General features: G+C 41.7%; 1 protein-coding gene across 1 annotated transcript; it reads right to left on the bottom strand.

Moving 5' to 3' along the window:
* Positions 1 to 942: 942 nt before the first annotated feature.
* On the bottom strand, positions 943 to 2,112 carry LOC141160288 (protein FAM200C-like). Its single transcript, XM_073645532.1, has one exon. The coding sequence runs from the start codon at positions 2,110 to 2,112 to the stop codon at positions 943 to 945; it is 1,170 nt and encodes a 389-aa protein (XP_073501633.1).
* Between the last annotated feature and the right edge of the window lie 18,558 nt (positions 2,113 to 20,670).

Here is a 20,670-nt window from a genome sequence, read left to right as displayed (position 1 = left end):
GTGTTTTTGTTTGCCTGCCATTGGTTTTAACGGTGTTCGACGGTGTTCTAAGGTGTTCGACGAACAGTTCGACGAACAGTTCCTCGAACATCCCGGTGTTCGACGAACCGAACCGAACCCGAACACTACGGGGGTGGCTCAACACTAAAATCTAGAAAGAAAGGGCTAGATCAGTGGTTCTTAACCTTGTTTGAGGTACCAAACCCACCAGTTTCAAATGCACATTCACCGAACCCTTCTTTAGTGATAAATCAAATATGATTTTTTTCAAAATTCAAGACATAGGTATATGTTTTTTTTACTGGTACACAAAATGAACCGTGCATGAACATCACCTTGATCAAAGAACAAAACCAACACAGTGCATGAACTCACAACAAATTACATACCTACAAATCAGTGTGACTTCTGCTGTTGTTTTTGAGAGACCAGTTCAGATATGCATGGCTTCACCTTGGCAAGTGCTACTCTCATGTCATTTTCACAGCAAAGTCTGTTCCTTTTCTTTGTTTTTATGTCCAGCATCCTCGAAAAGGATTGTTTGCAGAGATATGTTGTAAAAAATGGTATAAAAAATTCCAGGGCTTTCTTAGCAATAATTGGGTACTTTTCCAACTGTCGACACCAAAACGTTGAGAGTGTTGTTGTTCTGAAGAGTTGCTGTTGAACCTGGCTCTGCTGAATTTCAATGATTTCGTCGAGGTATTCATAATTGACATCTGCTGTCTCAACAGCAAACGTGAATGGCTGTCTCACTCATGCTGGATATGACTCTCTTGTAGGGAAATATCCGTCGAGAGACTTTGCAAGCTCATCTAAGTGCGTAGCAATTGTTTGCTTCAGTTCCATGGATACAGAAATGTCTCCGATTCCAGACACATCTTCGATCTTACTTACACAGTCGTCCAGAAGGGGAAAGTTTGCGAAGTTATTGTTCTCTGTTCATCGTTTCCATAACGGTAGTTTTTTTTTAAAAGCCTTCAGGTTTTCTTCTGCTTCCATGATGTTGACTCCACCACCCTGCATCTGCTGATTGAGATGATTTAGAGCTGCAAATATATCAGCCATGTACTCTAAAATGAGAATGAACTCAGGATTTTTGAAGCAATCTGCATGACAATGTTGATGCTCTTGCAAAAACAGGGCTAATTCCACACGCATGGCAAAAACACGATTCAGCACCTGTCCCCGGGATAACCACCAAACATAAGAATGGTACAGGAGTATCTCGAATTCAGAGCCTATTTCTTTACACAGCTCACTGAAGATGCGGTGCCTCAGAGCACTATTTCGCACATAGTTCACACATTCCACTACAGTTTTTAATACTTCTGACATTTTTGGAGGCAAGGTTTTTGTTCCCCACGCATGCCTGTGCAGAATACAATGCGTAACAATGATGTGTGGTGCATCGGCTTTTACTAGCGCACCAAAACCAGACTTTCTTCCCAGCATGACTGGAGCTCCGTCCGTACAAACTGCAGAAACCATATCCCATGAAAGATTGCTGTCTCTGAGGAAGTCATCCACAAGCTTCTTCACATTGGCTGCCTTAGTTGTTGTTGTAAGAGGCTTACAAAATAAAAACTCTTCTTTTATCATGTTGTCTTTCACATAGCGCACGAAAACAGCAAGCTGGCTTAGATTAGAAACGTCTGTGGTCTCGTCGAGTTGAAGGCTGAATTTTGCGGGACTTGAAATTAGATCTGCGACTACTTGAGCCAAGATGTCTTTACTCATGCACTCTATTCTGTCACTGATGGTGTCATTTGAAAGAGGAATTTGGGATAATTTACCTTCGGCCGCTGTTCCGAGAATCAGATTCGCCATCTTTAACGTTGCTGGTTTTATGAGTGTTTCACCGATGGTGTGCGGCTTGCCCTGCTTTGCGATCAGGTAAGCAACTTCGTACGATGCGGTGAGGATCGGTTTGTTCACGGGTACAAATCCAAGAGCAGGCAGAGTGGCCCTTTCATCGAATCTGGCTCTTTTCACCTTGAATTCAGCAAGCGTTGTGTTCTTGTATTCCCCATCTCCATGCAGCTTCAAGAAGTGTTGCTTCAGTTTTGCTGGTGCGAGACTAGAGTTGCTCAACTTGGCATTGCAAATCATGCAGATAGGACGCTGACTCCCATCTGTTAGAACCTTCCTGTTAGTTCTTTTTCTATTTTGTTGGTCACATGACTTTCTGCCTATATAATCCAGCTCCGCCCTTCTGGCCTTGCTGGACTTCAGTGTTTACTCTTAAGCTAGTCAGGTGCCTTGTACCTAACTCTGTAGTTTGCTTGGTCTTTGGACCACTAGTACTTTTTGTTTGTTTGTCTTTTCTCTGCTACAATTTCTGCTAGGAGGTGTCCATCTATCTCCCAGTCCTTAATTCTTGTAGGGACTCCTCCCTTATATCTATAGGTCTGCGTTCAGACTAGCCGAGGACTTAGGCGGGTCTGTTCACAAGGAACAGGTCCCCCGCTGCATCGTAGGGAATCAGCGTAGTCCTATTGTAGGGACAGTTTTCCTATCTTACCTTAGTGCTTGTAGCAGTTCATAACAGTAAGTCTGGGAGTTGAGCTTCACTCCATCCTCAACCCGAAAAGGTCCCACAAGTTCATCTTTGATGATACCAGCCCATACCAGTACCCCACCTCCACCTTGCTGGCGTCTGAGTCGGAGTGGAGCTCTCTGCCCTTTACTGATCCAGCCTCAGGCCCATCCATCTGGCCCATCAAGAGTCACTCTCATTTCAGCAGTCCATAAAACCTTTGAAAAATCAGTCTTAAGGTATTTCTTGGCCCATTCTTCTTATGTTTCTTGTTCAAAGGTGGTCGTTTTTCAGCCTCCTTACCTTGGCCATGTCCCTGAGTATCGCACACCTTGTGCTTTTTGATACTCCAGTAACGTTGCAACTCTGAAAACTGGTGGCGAAAGGCATCTTGGCAGCTTCACGCTTGATTTTCCGCAATTCATGGGCAGTTATTTTGCGCCTTTTTTGGCCAACACACTTCTTGCGACCCTGTTGGCTATTTGCCATGAAACGCTTGATTGTTCGGTGATCACGCTTCAAAAGTTTGGAAATTTCAAGACTGCTGTATCCCTCTGCAAGACATCTCACAATTTTGGACTTTTCAGAGCCCGTCAAATCCCTCTTCTGACCCATTTTGCCAAAGGAAAAGAAGTTGCCTAATAATTAAACACACCTTATATAGGGTGTTGATGTCATTAGTCAACACCTCTCCTCATTACAGAGATGCACATCACCAGGTTTACTTAATTGCTAGTTGGCTCTCAAGCCTATGCAGCTTGGAGTAGGACAACATGTATAAAAAGTATCATGTGATCAAAATACTCATTTGCCTAATAATTCTGCACACAGTGTAGTTATTTGTATCATAATATTTCCCCATAATGAATGTTGGGGTTTCAGCTCTTTGGTAGCCGCTTGGATATGCACAGACACAGGATTTTTATATCAAAACAGAATAAAGTTTATCGTCCTTCATAAACTTTACAGCTCCATAATGAAACAGCCTTTTTTCAGCAGAAATGAATAACCAAACAGTCCTTTCTTCAGCACAGCACAAATTAATAACAAAACAGTCCTCTCTCTGGGTAAGGCAAAGTAAATGAAACTGTTTTACCAACTTGGTATTAGAGGAACCACTCAGGCTGCAGAACAGACTATCCATCATCTCTGTCTTTCTCCAGCCTCAGCACACTACTAGTACCAGAGCTAGATCAGGTGCATGGCGTCTCCATGGATATACCTCACCCCCCCCCCTTCCTAGGGACAATCACATAAGGAAGTGTGGCAGTTAATAGGGTAACCAATCTCCCGGAGTCCAGTCACCTTCAAATCGTTCACATCACCTGCACAGCTGAGGGTCCCTCACCTGGGTGAGATACGGCACTGCACGAGGGATGTGAAGAAAACGAGAATCATTGACCTATGGAGCAGTCGTCATGAGCCGTAGGACAATGGACTGCTATATGACCTGGGGTATAACAACTTCAACAGACAATGGTACAAAATGTACCTCTTGAAGCTGGGGTTGACCCTTTCTGAGACTTTGGGCGCCCCTCTGGAGTGGACTTGGACCCCTTCTTTTGGGTATCCCAAAAAGGTAACCTCACGCTCCCTTGATTGCTCATGGAGTTCTCCACAGCCAAGTATCTATCTATGAGGTCATCTGCATTCTGGGTATTTTCTTAGGCAACCTAGAATTGCACGGACTGTGCCAGAGAGCAGGTCTCAGGCTGCAGTCACTTTTGCACCAGGTGTAGCAGGTTGCACATCTGGGACCTGGGAGGCTTGTTTCTGTGTGCTACCTGACTGCTAGGGTTACGTCCAAACATGCCAGAAATCTCCATCTCCTTGCTGTAGTTCTTGGCATCCTGCAGGGCAAGGTCATAGTATGCTTTCTGTGTTCCTCAGTAAGGTATGTTGTTAGAACCTCTGCCCATTGCTCTGGGGGCAGTTTTTTCTTGTCTGACACCCTCTCAAAGACATCAAGGAAAGCCTCGACGTTGTCCTCCAGAGTCATATTCTGCAAGGCCTCCTGTACTGTTTGCCTCACACAAGTACCGTCACTTTGGCTGGTGAGAAGTACCATCTTCCTGACCCGGACAGTTTCTGTCAAGAGAGCCATTTGCTACTGATGCTGCTGTTGAAACTGCTGGATCAGGACCGTGTTTGCAATGCTGTAGTTGTCTTCACCCAGGACATTCAGTCTTTAAACTATAATCACCTGTGCTCTTTAGGACTGTAACCATATTCAAAATTCAAACACCAACTGTAGGGGTTTCAGCTCTCTAGTACCACTTGGATATGCACAGGCACATGTTTTTATATCAAAACAGAATAAAGTTTATTAAGTTTTATTATTTAGTCTTTCATAAATGTTACAGCTTCAAACTAAAAAAGTCTTTCCAGCTCCATAATGAAACTGCCTTTTTTTCAGCACAAATGAATAACCAAACAGTCCTTTCTTCAACACAAATAAATAACAAAACAGTCCTCTCTCTGGGTAAAGCAAAGTAAATTAAACAAACTCACCTACTTGTTATTACAGGAACCTCCTAGGCTGCAGTAGACTATCCACCAGCTTTCTTTACCTCCTGCCTTCTTACACTATGTGGTGGTTTCTAGCATATAATAATTTGATTTGTATGCTACGCTTCTCCACGTGTGCATCTCGACAGTCTGAGAGTGATATTATGAACTTGCCCTATATGTTCTTGACATTTTGACCTGGTTTCCTGGCAACATATTTACTACTCCCCTTAGTAGTCTTACCTGTATCAAGATTAAATGTGCCAGGAGCACTGTAGGGACACTCTGGAGTAAAGCAAGGGGCAGCTTGGGACTGCCCCTATAAGCTTCTTGTGGGGACTAAAATGGCAAACAATGGACTAGTGACTCGTCTTCCTGACACTTCACTTATGATGTCCGATTATGTGTGTTCCCCCTCTGATCTGAACCCACCCCAGAGAGGTTGAAACTTTTTCTTCCTTTTGTACACTAGAGTATTTTCTGCACTTTTGGTGTATTATTGCTTCATTATCATGGATTGATGCTAAATTGCTTACAACTAATGGGCCATTACACTTTGGTGACACTAAAGCCCCCAATACACATTAGATAACTGTCAGCCGACATTAGTTTAATATGCATGGGGACATTATAGTGTTGTATGTGCATTTCTAGATATATTCTGCTTTTGAAACCCCTGTGTGTTAAAAGCTAAATTTTAATCTCTCACTTGTTCTGGTACTGATTTTGAATTTGTGAGAAAGACACCTGTTTGACACTATATTAACACTAACTGTATTCATTCACTCTGAATTATTTAACAATAAAAAAGTACCAGAAGGAAAAGTGGACATCTGGATTAAACCTCGCTCTTTGATGAATACAGACATATCCATTGACTGGGGAAACGACAAGGAATAGATTCCACTCATTTAAGTCCCAGTACTGAGAATGAGTGAGACAGCACCAAGGGGTGGTGACGTGGAAAGATCTGGACATTTTGAGTATACATCAAACACGTTTTGGTAAGAGGAAAAATCCTAGCCGAGTGTGGGCAGTGGTGCTTGCTTATTAATTTCATTTTATTGGTGTTCAACAGTATATAGTTTACAGCGCTTTTGGCCCCAAAAAGTGTTGCATAGTATGTACCTCTGAACAACCAAAAAATTAATCCCTTTACACTCCAAAGGTGGTTTGCACGTTACTGACCAGGCCAATTTTTACAGTTCTGACCACTGTCACTTTATGAGGTAATAACTCTGGAACGCTTCAACGGATCCCACTGATTCTGAGAATCTTTTCGTGACATATTGTACTTCATGATAGTGGCAAAATTTATTAGACATGACTTGCGTTTATTTGTGAAAAGAAAAGTAAATTTGGCGAAAAGTTCACAATTTTCAAAATTAGAATTTTCATGCCCTTAAATCAGAGAGATATGTCACACAAAATAGTTAATAAATAACATTTCCCACATGTCTACTTTACATCATAACACTTTTGCAACCATTTTTTTTTTCTTTAGGACGTTAGAAGAGTCAAAAGTTGACCAGCGATTTCTCATTTTTCCAACAAAATTTACAAAATCATTTTTTTAGGGACCACATCACATTTGAAGTCACTTTGAGGGGCCTTTATGACAGAAAATACCGCAAAGTGACACCATTCTAAAAACTGCACCCCTTAAGGTGCTCAAAACCATAATTAAGGAGTTTATTAACCCTTCAGGTGCTTCACAGGAATTTTTGGAATGTGGAAGAAAACAATGAACATTTAACTTTTTTTCACAAAAAAATTTGAGACGCAATTTTTTTTTATTTTTGCAAGGGTAACAGGAAAAAATAGACCCCAAATTTTGTTGTGCAATTTCTCCTGAGCACGCCGATACCCAATATATGGTGGAAAACCACTGTTTGGGCACACGGCACGGCTCAGAAGGGAAAGAGCGCCATTTGACTTTTTGAATGTAAAATTTGCTTGAATAATTAGCGAATGCCATGTTGCGTTTGGGGAGCCCCTGATGTGCATAAACAGTGGAAACCCCCCACGAGTGACACCATTTTGGAAATTAGACCCCTCACGGAACTTATCTACATGTGTGTTGAGCACCTTGAACCCCCAGGTGCTTCACAGAAGTTTATAACATTGAGCTGTAAAAATAAAAGTTTCACATTTTTCCCATAAAAATGCTTTTCAGCCCCCAATTTTGCATTTTCATAAAGGTTACAGGAGAAATTGCACCATGCAACTTATTGTGCAATTTCTCCTGAGTAAGCCGATACCCCATATGTGGGAGAAAACCACTGTTTGGGCGCACAGCAGAGTTCGGAAAGGAAGCAGCGCCATTTGCCTTTTTGAATGTAAAATTTGCTTGAATAATTAGCGGACGTCCTGTTGCATTTGGAGATCCCCTGATATGCCTAAACAGTGGAAACTGCCCACAACTGACCCCATTTTGGAAACTAGACCCCTCAAGGAACTTCTCTAGATGTGTGGTGAGCACCCTGAACCCCCAGGTGCTTCACAGAAGTTTATAACATAGAGTCATGAAAAGAAAGAAATCAAACTTTTTCCACAAAAATGATCTTTTAGCCCCAAATTTTTTATTTTCACAAGTGTAAGAGGAGAAAATGGACCCCAAAAACTGTTGTGCCGATACCTCATATGTAAATACACTGTTTGGGCGCATGGCAGGGTTCAGAAGGGAAGGAGAACTGTGTGACTTTTTGAACGCAAAATTGGCTGGAATCAAGAGCGGACACCATGTCGCGTTTGGAGAGCCCCTGATATGCCTAAACAGTGGAAACACCCCACAAGTGACCCCATTTTGGAAACTAGACCCCTCAAGGATTTTATCAAGGGGTATAGTGAAAATTTTGAACCCAGAGGTATGACACAGAATTTGATAAAATTAGGTCATCATATTGAATAAGTTGTCATTAGTCTTGAGCGCAAGTGCTCGCTACTTGAGTTTGCATCGGGTACTCGGGTATGCACCATGTATTGCGGGTGATCGAGTGAAATGCTCGAGTCCCTGCCCCGCATGTTTCATGGTTGTTAGACACCCAAAAAAAACATGAGGGGACCGCTTATGCATGGCAGGCAATCCCAGCGAGGTTTTTTTGGCTGTATAACAGCCGCAAAACATATGGGGCAAAGACTTGAGCATGTCACTCGAGCACCCGCGATACTCGGTGCATACCTGAGCACCCGATGCAAACTCAAGTAGCGAGCACTTGCACTCAACATTAGTCACCATATCGTCATCATTTTTTTTTCTTTACTTTTGAAAAAATCCCAACCCCAACACAACCCTAACCCCAGCACAACCCTAATCCTAGCACAACCCTAACCCTAGCACAACCCTAACCCTAGCACAATCCCAACCCTAATACAACCCTAACCCTAGCACAACCCTAACCCTAGCACAATCCTAATCCTAATACAACCCTAACCCTAGCACAACCCTAACCCTAGCACAGTCCTAACCCTAGCACAATCCTAACCGTAACCCTAGCACAACCCTAACCCTAGAACAACCCTAGAGTTTAGTTTTTACGCCGTTCCTTGTGCGGTATAAGTGATTAGATGACTTTATTCTTTGCGTTGGTGCGATTACAGTGATACCAGATTCATATCGGGTTTTTATGATTGACAGCTGTCACACACTAAAAAACGCTTTTTTTTTGCAAAGACTTGTTTTTGCATCGCAATATTTTGAGAGCTATCATTTTTCCATATTTCGGCCGACAAAGTCATGTAAGGGCTTGTGTTTTGCTGGAAAAGTTGACGTTTTTATTGGTACCATTTTCGGGCACGTGACTTTTTTGATCACTTTCTATTCCGATTTTTGGGAGGCAGAATAAACAAAAACCAACAACTCAGGAATTATTTTATTATTATTTTTTTTTGCATGCTGTTCCGCATGTGGTAAAATTGATAAGGTAGCTTTATTCTTCAGGTCAGTACGTTTACAGCGATACCACATTTATATTGTTTTTTTATGTTTTGGCGCTTTTACACAATAAAAACTATTTGATAGAAAAAAAAATATTTTTTGCATTGCTTTATTCTGAGAGCTATAACTTTTTTATTTTTCGGATGATGGAGCTGTATGGCGACTTGTTTTTTGCGGGACAAGATGTCGTTTTCAGTTGTACCATTTTTATTTACATTTGTCTTTTTAATCGCGTTTTATTCCATTTTTTGTTTGGCGGTATGATGACAAAGCATCGTTTTTTGCTTTGTTTTTTATTTTATTTTTTTACTGTGTTCACTAAAGGGGTTAACAGTGGGACAGTTTTGTAGGTCAGGTGGTTCTGCACTCAGCGATAGCAAGTATGTGTACTTTTATTGTTTTTTTTTCATAATTATATTTATTTCTGGGTACAGTATATATATATATTTTTTTTATTATTTTTTAATTTTTTTTAAAGATTTAAAAAAAATTTTTTTCCACTTTCTGACACTTTCTTTTACTTTTATACTTTGTCCCACTATGGGACTTTCATTTTTTGCAGGCTGATCGCTTGAAAAGCATAGGGAAGCAGGAGCATCCCGCATGCTATGCAGGCTGTCAGCCCTGCAAACACAAGTTACTTTGACTGTGCACTGCGCATGATCAAAGTAACTTCCTGATGCCTGGTGACCTGGATGTCGTCGACATCGGGTCATCATGGCAATGATCCTGATTCAAGATAAGAGGGTCTCTCTCACCTCTCCTTGATCCTGTAATGCTGCGATCGACTTTTTTTTTCGCAGTATTTTGGGGGTTATTGTGCTGGGAGCGGTGAGTGACCTCTCCTGGCACATAGAACTGGGTGTCAGCTGTGAACCGGGTATCAGCTGTGAAAATCAACTGGCACCCGGCGGCGATCGCCCCGCACAGCTTCTGTGGGGGTGCGATCACATTGTGCGTAATAGTACGTACCTGATCCATAAGGCCCAGGGCACAGGGACGTACTATTACTGACAATGTCAGTAAGAGGTTAAAATAAAGAAGCACCACTGTCCACACTGTGTGCTTCAAGGAGAATGTGCCAACCAGGACCCAAGCATCCTTCCTTTTTCACACTAATGACAGTTACAGGACAGCAGGGAACTGTCTCTCTTGTCTACAAAGACATGTAACCCCAATGCAAGGACTCCGTGGAAGATATTGCAGAAGTACTAATAATGGTATCTAGGAAAGGAAACTGGAGAACTTATTATTTTCTCCCAAGACTGTTACCAGGCATACTAATTTGTCAACATATGTAGGGAGATCTCTAATATGTCCAGGCAACCTGGTATAAAAAAAAACTGGCCTGTAAGGCCTTGTCTTTCCAGGACACTGTAGACACCAGGGTTCTGAATTTGATAGCAAACTGTCCCACTTGAAACATCCCTTGTTTTAGGTGTGAGAATGCATTTGCATTAGAATGAGTCTGGCCTAGATCCTCAAAGACATTCTAAAAGGCTACTAAGTTAAAGGTCAGGGAAACATGATAGGATCTTCACTAATAGACAAAGTCAGCTGTAGACAGAAATGAGAACATATCAGCTGCCATGTTATAGCAAACCTGATCAGAACTTAATTCAAAATTCACTGTTCATTTATTAATGAACCCCTGTCAAAACATACCAAAAGAGGAAGTAGAGTTAGCAGGTCAGAAGCAGAGCCATCAAGCTGAGTGCAAAGAACCTATCGAGGCTAAGCTGAAGGAAACTGAGTGTCCGTGTAGGCTGTGAGGTTCTGGATAGCCTTAGTTACATTGAGTGCAGCAGATGAGGTACTGATACAGAATAAGTGCTAAGCCTTTAATAAGTGTATTAAAATACAATGCATATCTCAAAAAACGCATTTACACACTGTGAGTGATGGCAAAAGATGTGGTGAGATACTATAACTCCTACTTACCAATGAAATTATATAAATAGTGTTAGGTTAGGACTACCTATATACTTATTCCACACTATGAATATTAATATAGGCAGTAATCCAGTTATTGGATTCCATATTTTAGATAATATATAGAGTACAGTCCAATTATCTGAGTACATACATGGTGATGATGCCACTAAAGAAACTGATATTTATTATTAGTATTATTTTACAGTCTTCTGCTTGATCTCGAGCCATGGCGACTTGATGGATGAACGATCTGTAGGAAGATCTTGTGCAAGCCTAGATAGGTCCATCAGGGCCATCGCTGTTATTTTGATTGTATCTAGCCATCAGGTTGATGGTCTTCCTCTTCACCTTGTTCCTTTTATTCTTTCGGCCACATTGTCCTTCTCCAGTGATTGCTCTCTTCGTATGATATGTCCAAAGTAGGCAAGTTGTAGCTTGGTGATCCTTGCTTTGAGTGACATGTCTGTGTTAATTTGTTCCAAGATTGATTTTTTTGTTCTTCTTGCCATCCATGTTATTGATGACATCCTTCTCCAGCACCACATTTTGAAGGTGTCGATTATTCTTCTGTCTTGTTTCTTTTTTGTTCAGTTTTCGCATCCATATGATACTGCAGAAAAGACCAGACTATGTATGCGCCATGTCTTCATTGCCCGTGAAATGTTCCTCGATTTGAAGACCCTGTCCAGTGACTTCATTGTTGTTTTCCCATAGCTATTCTTGTATTCCGGTGTCCTCGTTGCATCTTGAGTGATCATTGATCCGAGTAGGTTGAAGTCCTTTACAACTTCCAGTTTGTCGCCTTCTATCTCAAATGAGTTCCAGTAGTTCCTGGCAGTAGTCAATATCTTTGTCTTCTTTGTATTGAGTAGCAGTCCCATGTTCGAGCTTTCCATCTTGACACTCTGTAATAAGTCCTTCATTCCATCTCCGCTTGTTGCTATCAAAGTTGTGTTGTCTGCGTATTTAAGATTATTGATGACTTGTCCAGCAATTTTAATTTCTTCTTCTTTTTTGACAAGTCCGCCCTTCCCAAAAATAGCTTCTGCATATAAATTGAAGAGAAATGGTGACAGGATGCAGCCTTGAGAGTAGAAAGTTAACCACAGCACTCTCTCAGGACTTCCAGGAACCAGGTCATCATACCTACACGGATGCAGCTTCCCAATCTCCAAGGAGCTCACTTGGATGAATGCAGCCTTGTCTGACGCCTTGCTCTACTTTGAACCATGCCGTGTCACCGTATTCCGTTCGGACTGTTACTTCTTGGCTGATGTAAAGGTTCCTACTGAGGTTGATCAGATGGTTCGGCACATACATATCCTTTATGGTACTCTAAAGTTTCTGGTGATCAACACATTCGAAGGCTTTGCTGTAGTCGATGAAGCAAAAAAAGATCCCCTTGTTGTAGTCTTTGGCCTTTTCCATTATACATCTAATGTTAGCAATTACATTTCTTGTTCCTCTGCCTTTTCTGAATCCTACTAATTCCTCAGGGAGCTCTTTGTCAAAGTAAGGCTGTAACCGTCTTTGTAGGATCTTTAGTAGTATTTTGCTGGCATGAGGTATGAGCGCAGTAGTCCAATAGTTTCCACAGTTGGTAGCATCTCCCTTCTTCGGAATACACACCACCCAAGATAAGCCTAATGTTATTAACATGTAATTTACTAAGTCTGCTGACAGGAAACTTGGTGGGACACTTTAGGATACATTTATTTTGTTGCAAAAAAATCCCATTTCATAATCCTTCTGATAGTCTAATGTTTATGGGGATTTTACTTTATGCTGTGATACTAACCTGAGACTAATGTTGGCCACAACCGATGATATTGACGGGTCTAACTGGTGGTCTAATGTGTATGGGGTACTGGCCAACTGACTGGGAAGATGTTGATTACTTTGTTCTCCCAAAGACGAGCCACTGGCAGAGATGTCAGTCGGCGGCTTTCTCATAGAAAACAAAGGAACACTCGACCAAATGAGCGCTCCTGTGTATGGGAGAGCCGGTCGAGATTGGAGTCGGACAAACAATTGGCCAAAGCATCGTTTGGCCTAAAGTCATCTAATATGTATGGGGGGCTTTAGGTGTAGTCAGGGGATAGTTAGAAGTAATCAGCAGTTGTCAGTAAGGTCACAATACACAGGGAAAAATCAGTCAGAAAGAAAGACAGGATTAATATTAGAGAAGCACAACAAGTGCCAAGCTTTTATCCAAGGAAACAAAAAGGAGAGTCATATAAAAGCTTAGGTCAAGAACTGGATCAGGAATACACAGACTGCTCCCGGCGGCGTCCTCTCTCCTCGGCGTCCCGCGGTGTACTGGCAGGACCTGCGGTGACATAATTTAATCAGCTGACGTCAGCGGTCAGGTGATGGTCGCGTGACCATCAGCTGACTAAATGACGTCACCGCAGGTCCTGCCAGTACACCGCGGGACGCCGAAGAGAGAGGACGCGGCTGGGAGGAGACCGGAGAGGTGAGTATACAGGTTTTTTTTATTTTTAACTTTTTAATTCTTTTTTTTTTTTTTTACTATAGATGCTGCATTTAAAGCATCAGTTGTTCACATATTATAAATCCATGCCGGTTGCATGGATTTATATTGTGTGACCGACTTGTCAAGCACTTTCCAAGTGATGCTCAAAATCGCTTGTAAAAGTGCATGTAAAAACGCTGAAAAAACGCTTCTCCCTGGCAGAAAAAACGCATGTAAATCTGCATGCGTTTTTTTCTGCCAGAGAGAGGCAAAAACGCTCTGCATCAAATCTGCATCGTGGGCACTAACCCTTAAAGTGATTTTTCCTACGGGTTGAGTTTATCTGAGAGTTATCTCCCAGCCACAAGGCAGGAACAACTGTTATTTTTAAAGAGCTACCCCATATCCTGCTAGGTGAGCAATACCATTTTCAGATATATCTTTACTCCCCTAATAGGGTCACCCTATTGTGCGTGCTTTCTTTCCTTCTACAGTACATCCTAGAACACAGAATTGCAGCAGAAGTCAGGACAAGGAAAGATTAACCACTGCATTGTATAGGAAAAAGTATGTACAAACATAGGGATGTTTCTAACAGAGATCTGACTTTTTTTTAATAATAAAGTATGATTTTCAATATACCAGACCACAAGTATCATTATAAACAGCCCAGAACATCGCAGGATGTGTTGACACAACAGAGCATCTGATAGAAAAACCTGCGAGAACGTGCACAGACTAAGCAAGAAACGTCATTCTTCTCTGCCAGAAATATTTATGTATAAACACTTAACGAGCCCAGAATTCTCCTGTTTGCTGTTATTCATTATCATAAAGCTTTGGAGTGGTACAAGACTGATGGCTTATTAGAGGTGTCGTCTATGCAGATTGCTTGCAAAGCTGAGTAATAAACTAAGGCTTATAACGTTGTGTAGTAACTATCTTGGTGATCTGCTGCGCTTCACTAAGCAAGACAAATAATATCGGTAAGCCATGTGGATGACTTCATGGAAAAACCCAGTGCACAATGCAAAATGTTTATGGCCATTGTGGCAAGAAAGCTGTTACAGTCAGATTGGTTGGTACAGGACCAATGGATGAAAAAGCGTAAAACTGCATTGTGTGACCACGTTTACTAACAGTCCCGGTTGGTCACATAAGCTGTAGAAATCTGGCAGTTCATTAACCCTTCATGTCTACATGTTTCCTATATCATATATAGGCACTCAAAGTTTTTTCCATTACTAATCACAAGGAAACTATTGTTGCATGCTCCATGACATGTTGTATTCTAGAGATATTCTCATCCTCATCTACTTGCTTCCAGGGTCTCCATTTCAGTATTTGTGTATTGTGACATCTTAAACGGAAAACTTAATTTTAATAAACTTTTCACCATTTGATAGCCAGTGCGCTAAGTAGCAAAATTAAAAATCACTTTATTTATAGGAAATATTATCTTACCTCTGTAAAAATGCCCTAGAGTGCTGACCGTCGGGTGTCCCCGTTCCCTGTAGATTCCTGTCCACTCTCTGTTTTTAGGTTTGATCCGTGGAGGTGGGGCTTTGTTTCTTCTTATTGTAAGGAGCAGAGAGAGCCGGGGAGCTCCCGTTCATGCACAGCTCACCGAGGGTCACTCTCTCATCACTCCTCTCCTTGATCTCTGCACTGTCCACAACCTTTACTCCACACACAGTATTTACTGAAATCCATGTCCATCAGCTCTATTGCACCATTATAATTCTTCTATTCAGCTTATTTCTACATGTAGCTTTAAGCTTCTTTTAGCAGTAGCTCACAGATGATTTGGCATGCTTGTACCAGCCCTAGAATGACACATACATTTACAGATAAGGTTGCTTTTTTGTAACAATCCTAACTATTCTCCTCTCTCTGTGCTGTCTTCTCGATCTCCTCTCTGGCTCTCACTGTGCTGCTGTTTGCAAACTCCATCTTTCCACTCACAGCTTCTACAAGAATATAGAGAGGAATGGTTTCTTTTTAGGGCTTATTACCTGATGAATTAATAACAACCTCATAGAAATACATGAAGAAGCATGCTCGAGTTGGGAGACCCTCGGCCAGTCCATGCATTAGCGGTATGGAAGTCTGAACGAGCCTTTAGTAATGTGTTTTCATTGGCTGTAAGCCATAATCATCAACATTATCAGAAATAAACACTTGAAATAGATAACTCTGTTTGTAATGACTCTATATAATATGAGTTTCACTTTTTGTATTGAAGAACTGAAATAAATTAACTTTTTGATGATATTCTAATTTTGCGAGAAGCACTTGTATGGGGTATACAATGCTGAGCACCTTGTAGATACAGTATACAGGACACTAACAAGAGTGAGGCCTTTTAATGAATTTCAAGATCTGGTGTTTTTACTTTTCATAACCATCTTTAATTGGGGCATCATTACCATGAGTCAGCACGGGGGTGCAGTAGTTAGCACTGCAGCCTTGCAGCGCGGGGGTCCTGGGTTCAAATCCCACCAAGGACAACATCTGCAAGGAGTTTCTTTGTGTTTGCGTGGGTTTCCTCCAGGTACTCCGGTTTCCTGCAAAGACATACTGATAGGGAATCTAGATTGTGAGCCCCAACAGGGACAGAGATGATGATGGCTGTAAAGCGCTGTGCAATTAATGGTGCTATATAAGTGAGTAAAATAAATAAATGATTGAAACCTTTACTCCCATAATGAACATTTTTATTCAAAGATAGGCACACTATTTTTTTTCCTAGAAATAAAAGAACAAGGACATGTCTAAGAAGCCTGATATAGGCATATGGAGAAACACACACCACTAAAAGCATAAAACCAAGAAAGATTAAGCTGAACTAGAATGAGCCTACACGTGTTTGCCCCTGGGCACCATGTTGCCTGTCTATTTTCATTAACAGGAGGTTGAAAAAAATGTTCAGAAACGTCTGCCCGGGGCTATCTTTGGGAGTCTATTTGCCAGCGAGTTAAACAGATGGATCAATATGATTCTGAGATGATTAGGAGGCTAAACAAGGATCATTTGAAATTACAAAATTGTAGTCTCCATCTTCATCCGACAGTTGTGCCAGAGAAGCTTCAAACAATGAGGGGTCATCCTCTGACTCTGGACAGGACAGCTTTGTGGCAAAGGTTAGAAAAAGGATTGAACCACACAAAAAATGAGAAAAGGGAAGTTGAAGCAGATGCCTAAATATGATCAAAACGTCAGGCAAAAAACAGGATATGTTTCCACAATGAGTATTTGGTGCCTTTTTTTTCCGTTGTGTATTTTTGGGAGTAAAAAATTCAGTGTCTTAAGAGAGAAAAGTGAATGGGATTTATAGAAATCTCATGCCAACTGAGCTTTTTTTTTTACGCAGTGTAAACTGACCTGGGCTGTGATCTGAATTTGGCAACATGTCAATTCCTCTTGCGGTAAATGTGCTTTAATTCCTCTTGCGGTAAATGTGCTTTATTTGGACAATTTCCCCACAGACTTGCATGAGATGAATCTGCAGGCAAAAAAAACACATATTAGTTCTTAGTGCGTTTGCGCAGCAGACATGCAGTAAAAACACATGTATTCTGCACATGATTGCATCAATAAAGTTTTATCATAGGTAAATAATTCATGAAACAAGAAGAACGTGATATACCAAATAAAGACAAAACTACAGCTAAGAATATATGATAGAAACGCATGTAAAAAAAAAACCTCACAAGAAACGCTAGTAGGTTAAATTAGCTAATAGGTGCAGATATCATGCAGAGAATTTGCATCAGCAAAAATGCACCAATGCTCAATACGGGAACGTAGTCTAAAAAGGAAAAAAATATTTGGTCCTATATTGACGTGATGGACAACTGATATACATTTTGGTCCAAAACACTATGACAGGGAATCTGTCACCAGGGTTTTGCTATGTAATCTGAAAGCAGCATAATGAAGGGGCTGATAACATTATTCCAGCGATGTGTCACTTGCTGATCTGCATGTTGTCATTTTGATACAATCACTGTTTTCCCTGCTGCAGATTTAGCAGTGCTCTGAAAGCTGAATCATGTATAAAGCTACTTACACCACTGATTGGAAGATTTCCATGTACAGTGTACATTGACAGAAAGCTGCTAATCAGTGGTGGGGGCAGGGTTACACAGAACAGAAGACTAAGAGGCACAAGACAACTAGTCCTTTAGTGATAATCTCCTGCTGATAAAACGCTGATTTCATTAATACAACAGACAACAGCACACAGTGTTGTAATAAGTGACACATCCCTGGAATCAGGGCCATCTCCTCTATATCATGCTGTTCTCAGATTTCCTTTAGCTTTTAATGAAGCAACTCACTATAAAATGAAGGCATGATGGTTAAATAATAGTGATGAGCGAGCATGCTCGCCACTGTTCGGTACTCGCCCGAGCATCTCAGTACTCGAGATGCTCGGAGCTCGCCGAGCACTTGCGCGATGCTCGGGCGGGAGCTCGGGTCCCCATCCTGCATGTTTGGCGCTATTTAGAGCACCAATCATGCAGGGATTGTCTGCCACTCACTGTAATGTCACAGCCATGGTGGTTGTGGCATTACAGTGATTGCCCAAATCAATGGGAACAGTGCTCACAGTGAAACATGAAAAGCCGGCAATTCATCAGCGGCATACACCGGTACCCGACAACATAGAACAGAAAGAATAGAGCATCACACATAGATTAGATAGATAGAAACATGTCAGTAACATATACAGTATAAGAAGTACAGTGACAGTGTTGGTTACTGTACTTGTTATTTAGTGTTAAAATAAAGGATGTATTAAAAAAAATAATAATAGTGTTTTCAATGCACCCGTCTCTTTAAAAAAAGCCGGCCGGCAATTCATCAGCGGCTTACATCAGTACCCGACAATTTAGAACAGAAAGAATAGAGCATCACACATAGATTAGATAGATAGAAACATGTCAGTCACATATATAATAAGTACAGTGATAGTGTTGATTACTGTACTTGTCATTTAGTGTTAAAATAAAGGATTTATTTAAAAAAAAAATTGGCTTAGGGTTCCCCGTAATTTTAGTCTCTAGTGGAGATTAAGCAGACGGCTGGGGCAGATGTTTGAAGCCTGGGAAGGGGGTAATACCCACGGAGCTTCCCAGGCTACTAATATCTGCCCCCCGCTGAATACTTAGGCTTTACCAGCTATTAAAATGGTGAACCCCCCCAAAAAAACGACGTGGGGTCCCCCCTATTTCAATAGCTAGGAAAGGCTAGGCAGACAGCTGGGGGCTGATATTAATAGCCCAGGAAGAGTGCCATGAATATTGGCCCCCTCCCAGGCTAGAAACACCAGCCGTCAGCCGCCCCAGAAATGGCGCATCCATAGGATACGCCAATTCTGGCACTTAGCCTCGCTCTTCCCACTGCCCTGTAGCGATGGCAGTGGGGTAATAGGGTTGGGGTTGATGTCAGCTTATAATGCCAGCTGACATCAAGCCCAGGTTAGTAATGGAGAGGCGTCTATAAGACACCCCCATTACTAACCCCATAGTCAAAGTTAAAAAAAAACACAAACACCCAGAATAAAGTCCTTTAATTGAAATAAACACACAATTCTTTAATGTTCTAAATTAAACCATACTTACTGTCACGCCCATTCCAGCTGAAGCCAATGATCTCCTGCAATAAAAATAAAATAATAAACCAACCTCATCCTTACCTTACCATGGTTCCCAGGACGGCTCCAACTCTGCTACATTCACATGACAGGCTGGATCGCAGCCGAAAGCTGCCATCCAGCTTGCCATGCTGCAGACACTGAGAGGCGCAGGCATGCTTGCGCTCTTCAGTGTCTCTGAAGGATGACAAGCTGGATGGCAGCGCTCAGCTGCGATCCAGCCTGTCATCTCAATGCCATCGCAGCGTGGGAGAATTCTCCTGCTGAAGCGCTGAGCGCAGGAGAACTCTCCCACGCTGTCAGTGACGTGCATGAGGTGAGCTGAGTTCATTGGACATGAACTCGGCTCATCTGGATGCCGTCACAGCCAGACACTGAGGAGCGTAAGCATGCCTGCGCTTCTCAGTGTCTGCGGCATGGCAAGCTGGATGTCAGCTTTCGGCTGCGATCCAGCCTGTCATGTGAATGTAGCAGAGCTGAAGCTGTCCTGGGAACCATGGAAAGGTAAGGATGAGGTTGGTTTATTATTTTACTTTGATTGCAGAAGACATTGGCTTCAGCTGGAATGGGCGTGATGGTAAGTATGGTTTAATTCAGAACATTAAAGAATTGTGTGTTTATTTCAATTAAAGGACTTTATTCTGGGTGTTTGTTTTTTTTAACTTTGACTATGGGGTTAGTAATGGGGGTGTCTTATAGACGCCTCTCCATTACTAACCTGGGCTTGATGTCAGCTGGCATTATAAGCTGACATCAACCCCAGCCCTATTACCCCACTGCCATCGCTACAGGGCAGTGGGAAGAGCGAGGCTAAGTGCCAGAATTGGCGCATCCTATGGATGCGCCATTTCTGGGGCGGCTGACGGCTGGTGTTTCTAGCCTGGGAGGGGGAAAATATTCATGGCACCCTTCCTGGGCTATTAATATCAGCCCCCAGCTGTCTGCCTGGCCTTTGCTAGCTATTAAAATAGGGGGGACCCCACGTCATTTTTTGGGGGGTCCCCCATTTTAATAACTGGTAAAGGCTAGGTATTCAGCTGGGGGCTGATATTAGTAGCCTGGGAAGCTCCGGGGGTATTATCTCCTTCCCAGGCTTCAAACATCTGCCCCAGCCGTCTGCTTAACCTCCGCTAGAGACTAAAATTACGGGGAACACCACGGCAATTTTTTTTTTAATAAATCCTTTATTTTAACACTAAATGACAAGCACAGTAACCAACACTGTCACTGTACTTATTATATATGTGATTGACATGTTTCTATTTATCTAATCTATGTGTGATGCTCTATTCTTTCTGTTCTAAATTGTCTGGTACCGGTGTATGCCGCTGATGAATTGCCGGCCGGCTTTTTTAAAGAGACAAAAACACTATTATTTTTTTTAATAAATCCTTTATTTTAACACTAAATAACAAGTACAGTAACAAACACTGTCACTGTACTTATTATACAGTACAGACCAAAAGTTTGGACACACCTTCTAATTTAAAGATTTTTCTATATTTTCATAACTATGAAAAATGTACATTCACTCTGAAGGCATCAAAACTATGAATTAACACATGTGGAATTATATACTTAACAAAAAAGTGTGAAACAACTGAAAATATGTC

This window comes from Phyllobates terribilis, unplaced genomic scaffold (genome assembly GCF_046119375.1).
Source record: "Phyllobates terribilis strain yellow unplaced genomic scaffold, ASM4611937v1 Scaffold_1__5_contigs__length_1240528914, whole genome shotgun sequence".
Classification (NCBI taxonomy): domain Eukaryota; kingdom Metazoa; phylum Chordata; class Amphibia; order Anura; family Dendrobatidae; genus Phyllobates; species Phyllobates terribilis.
This window is presented reverse-complemented; position numbering and strand designations above follow the sequence as displayed.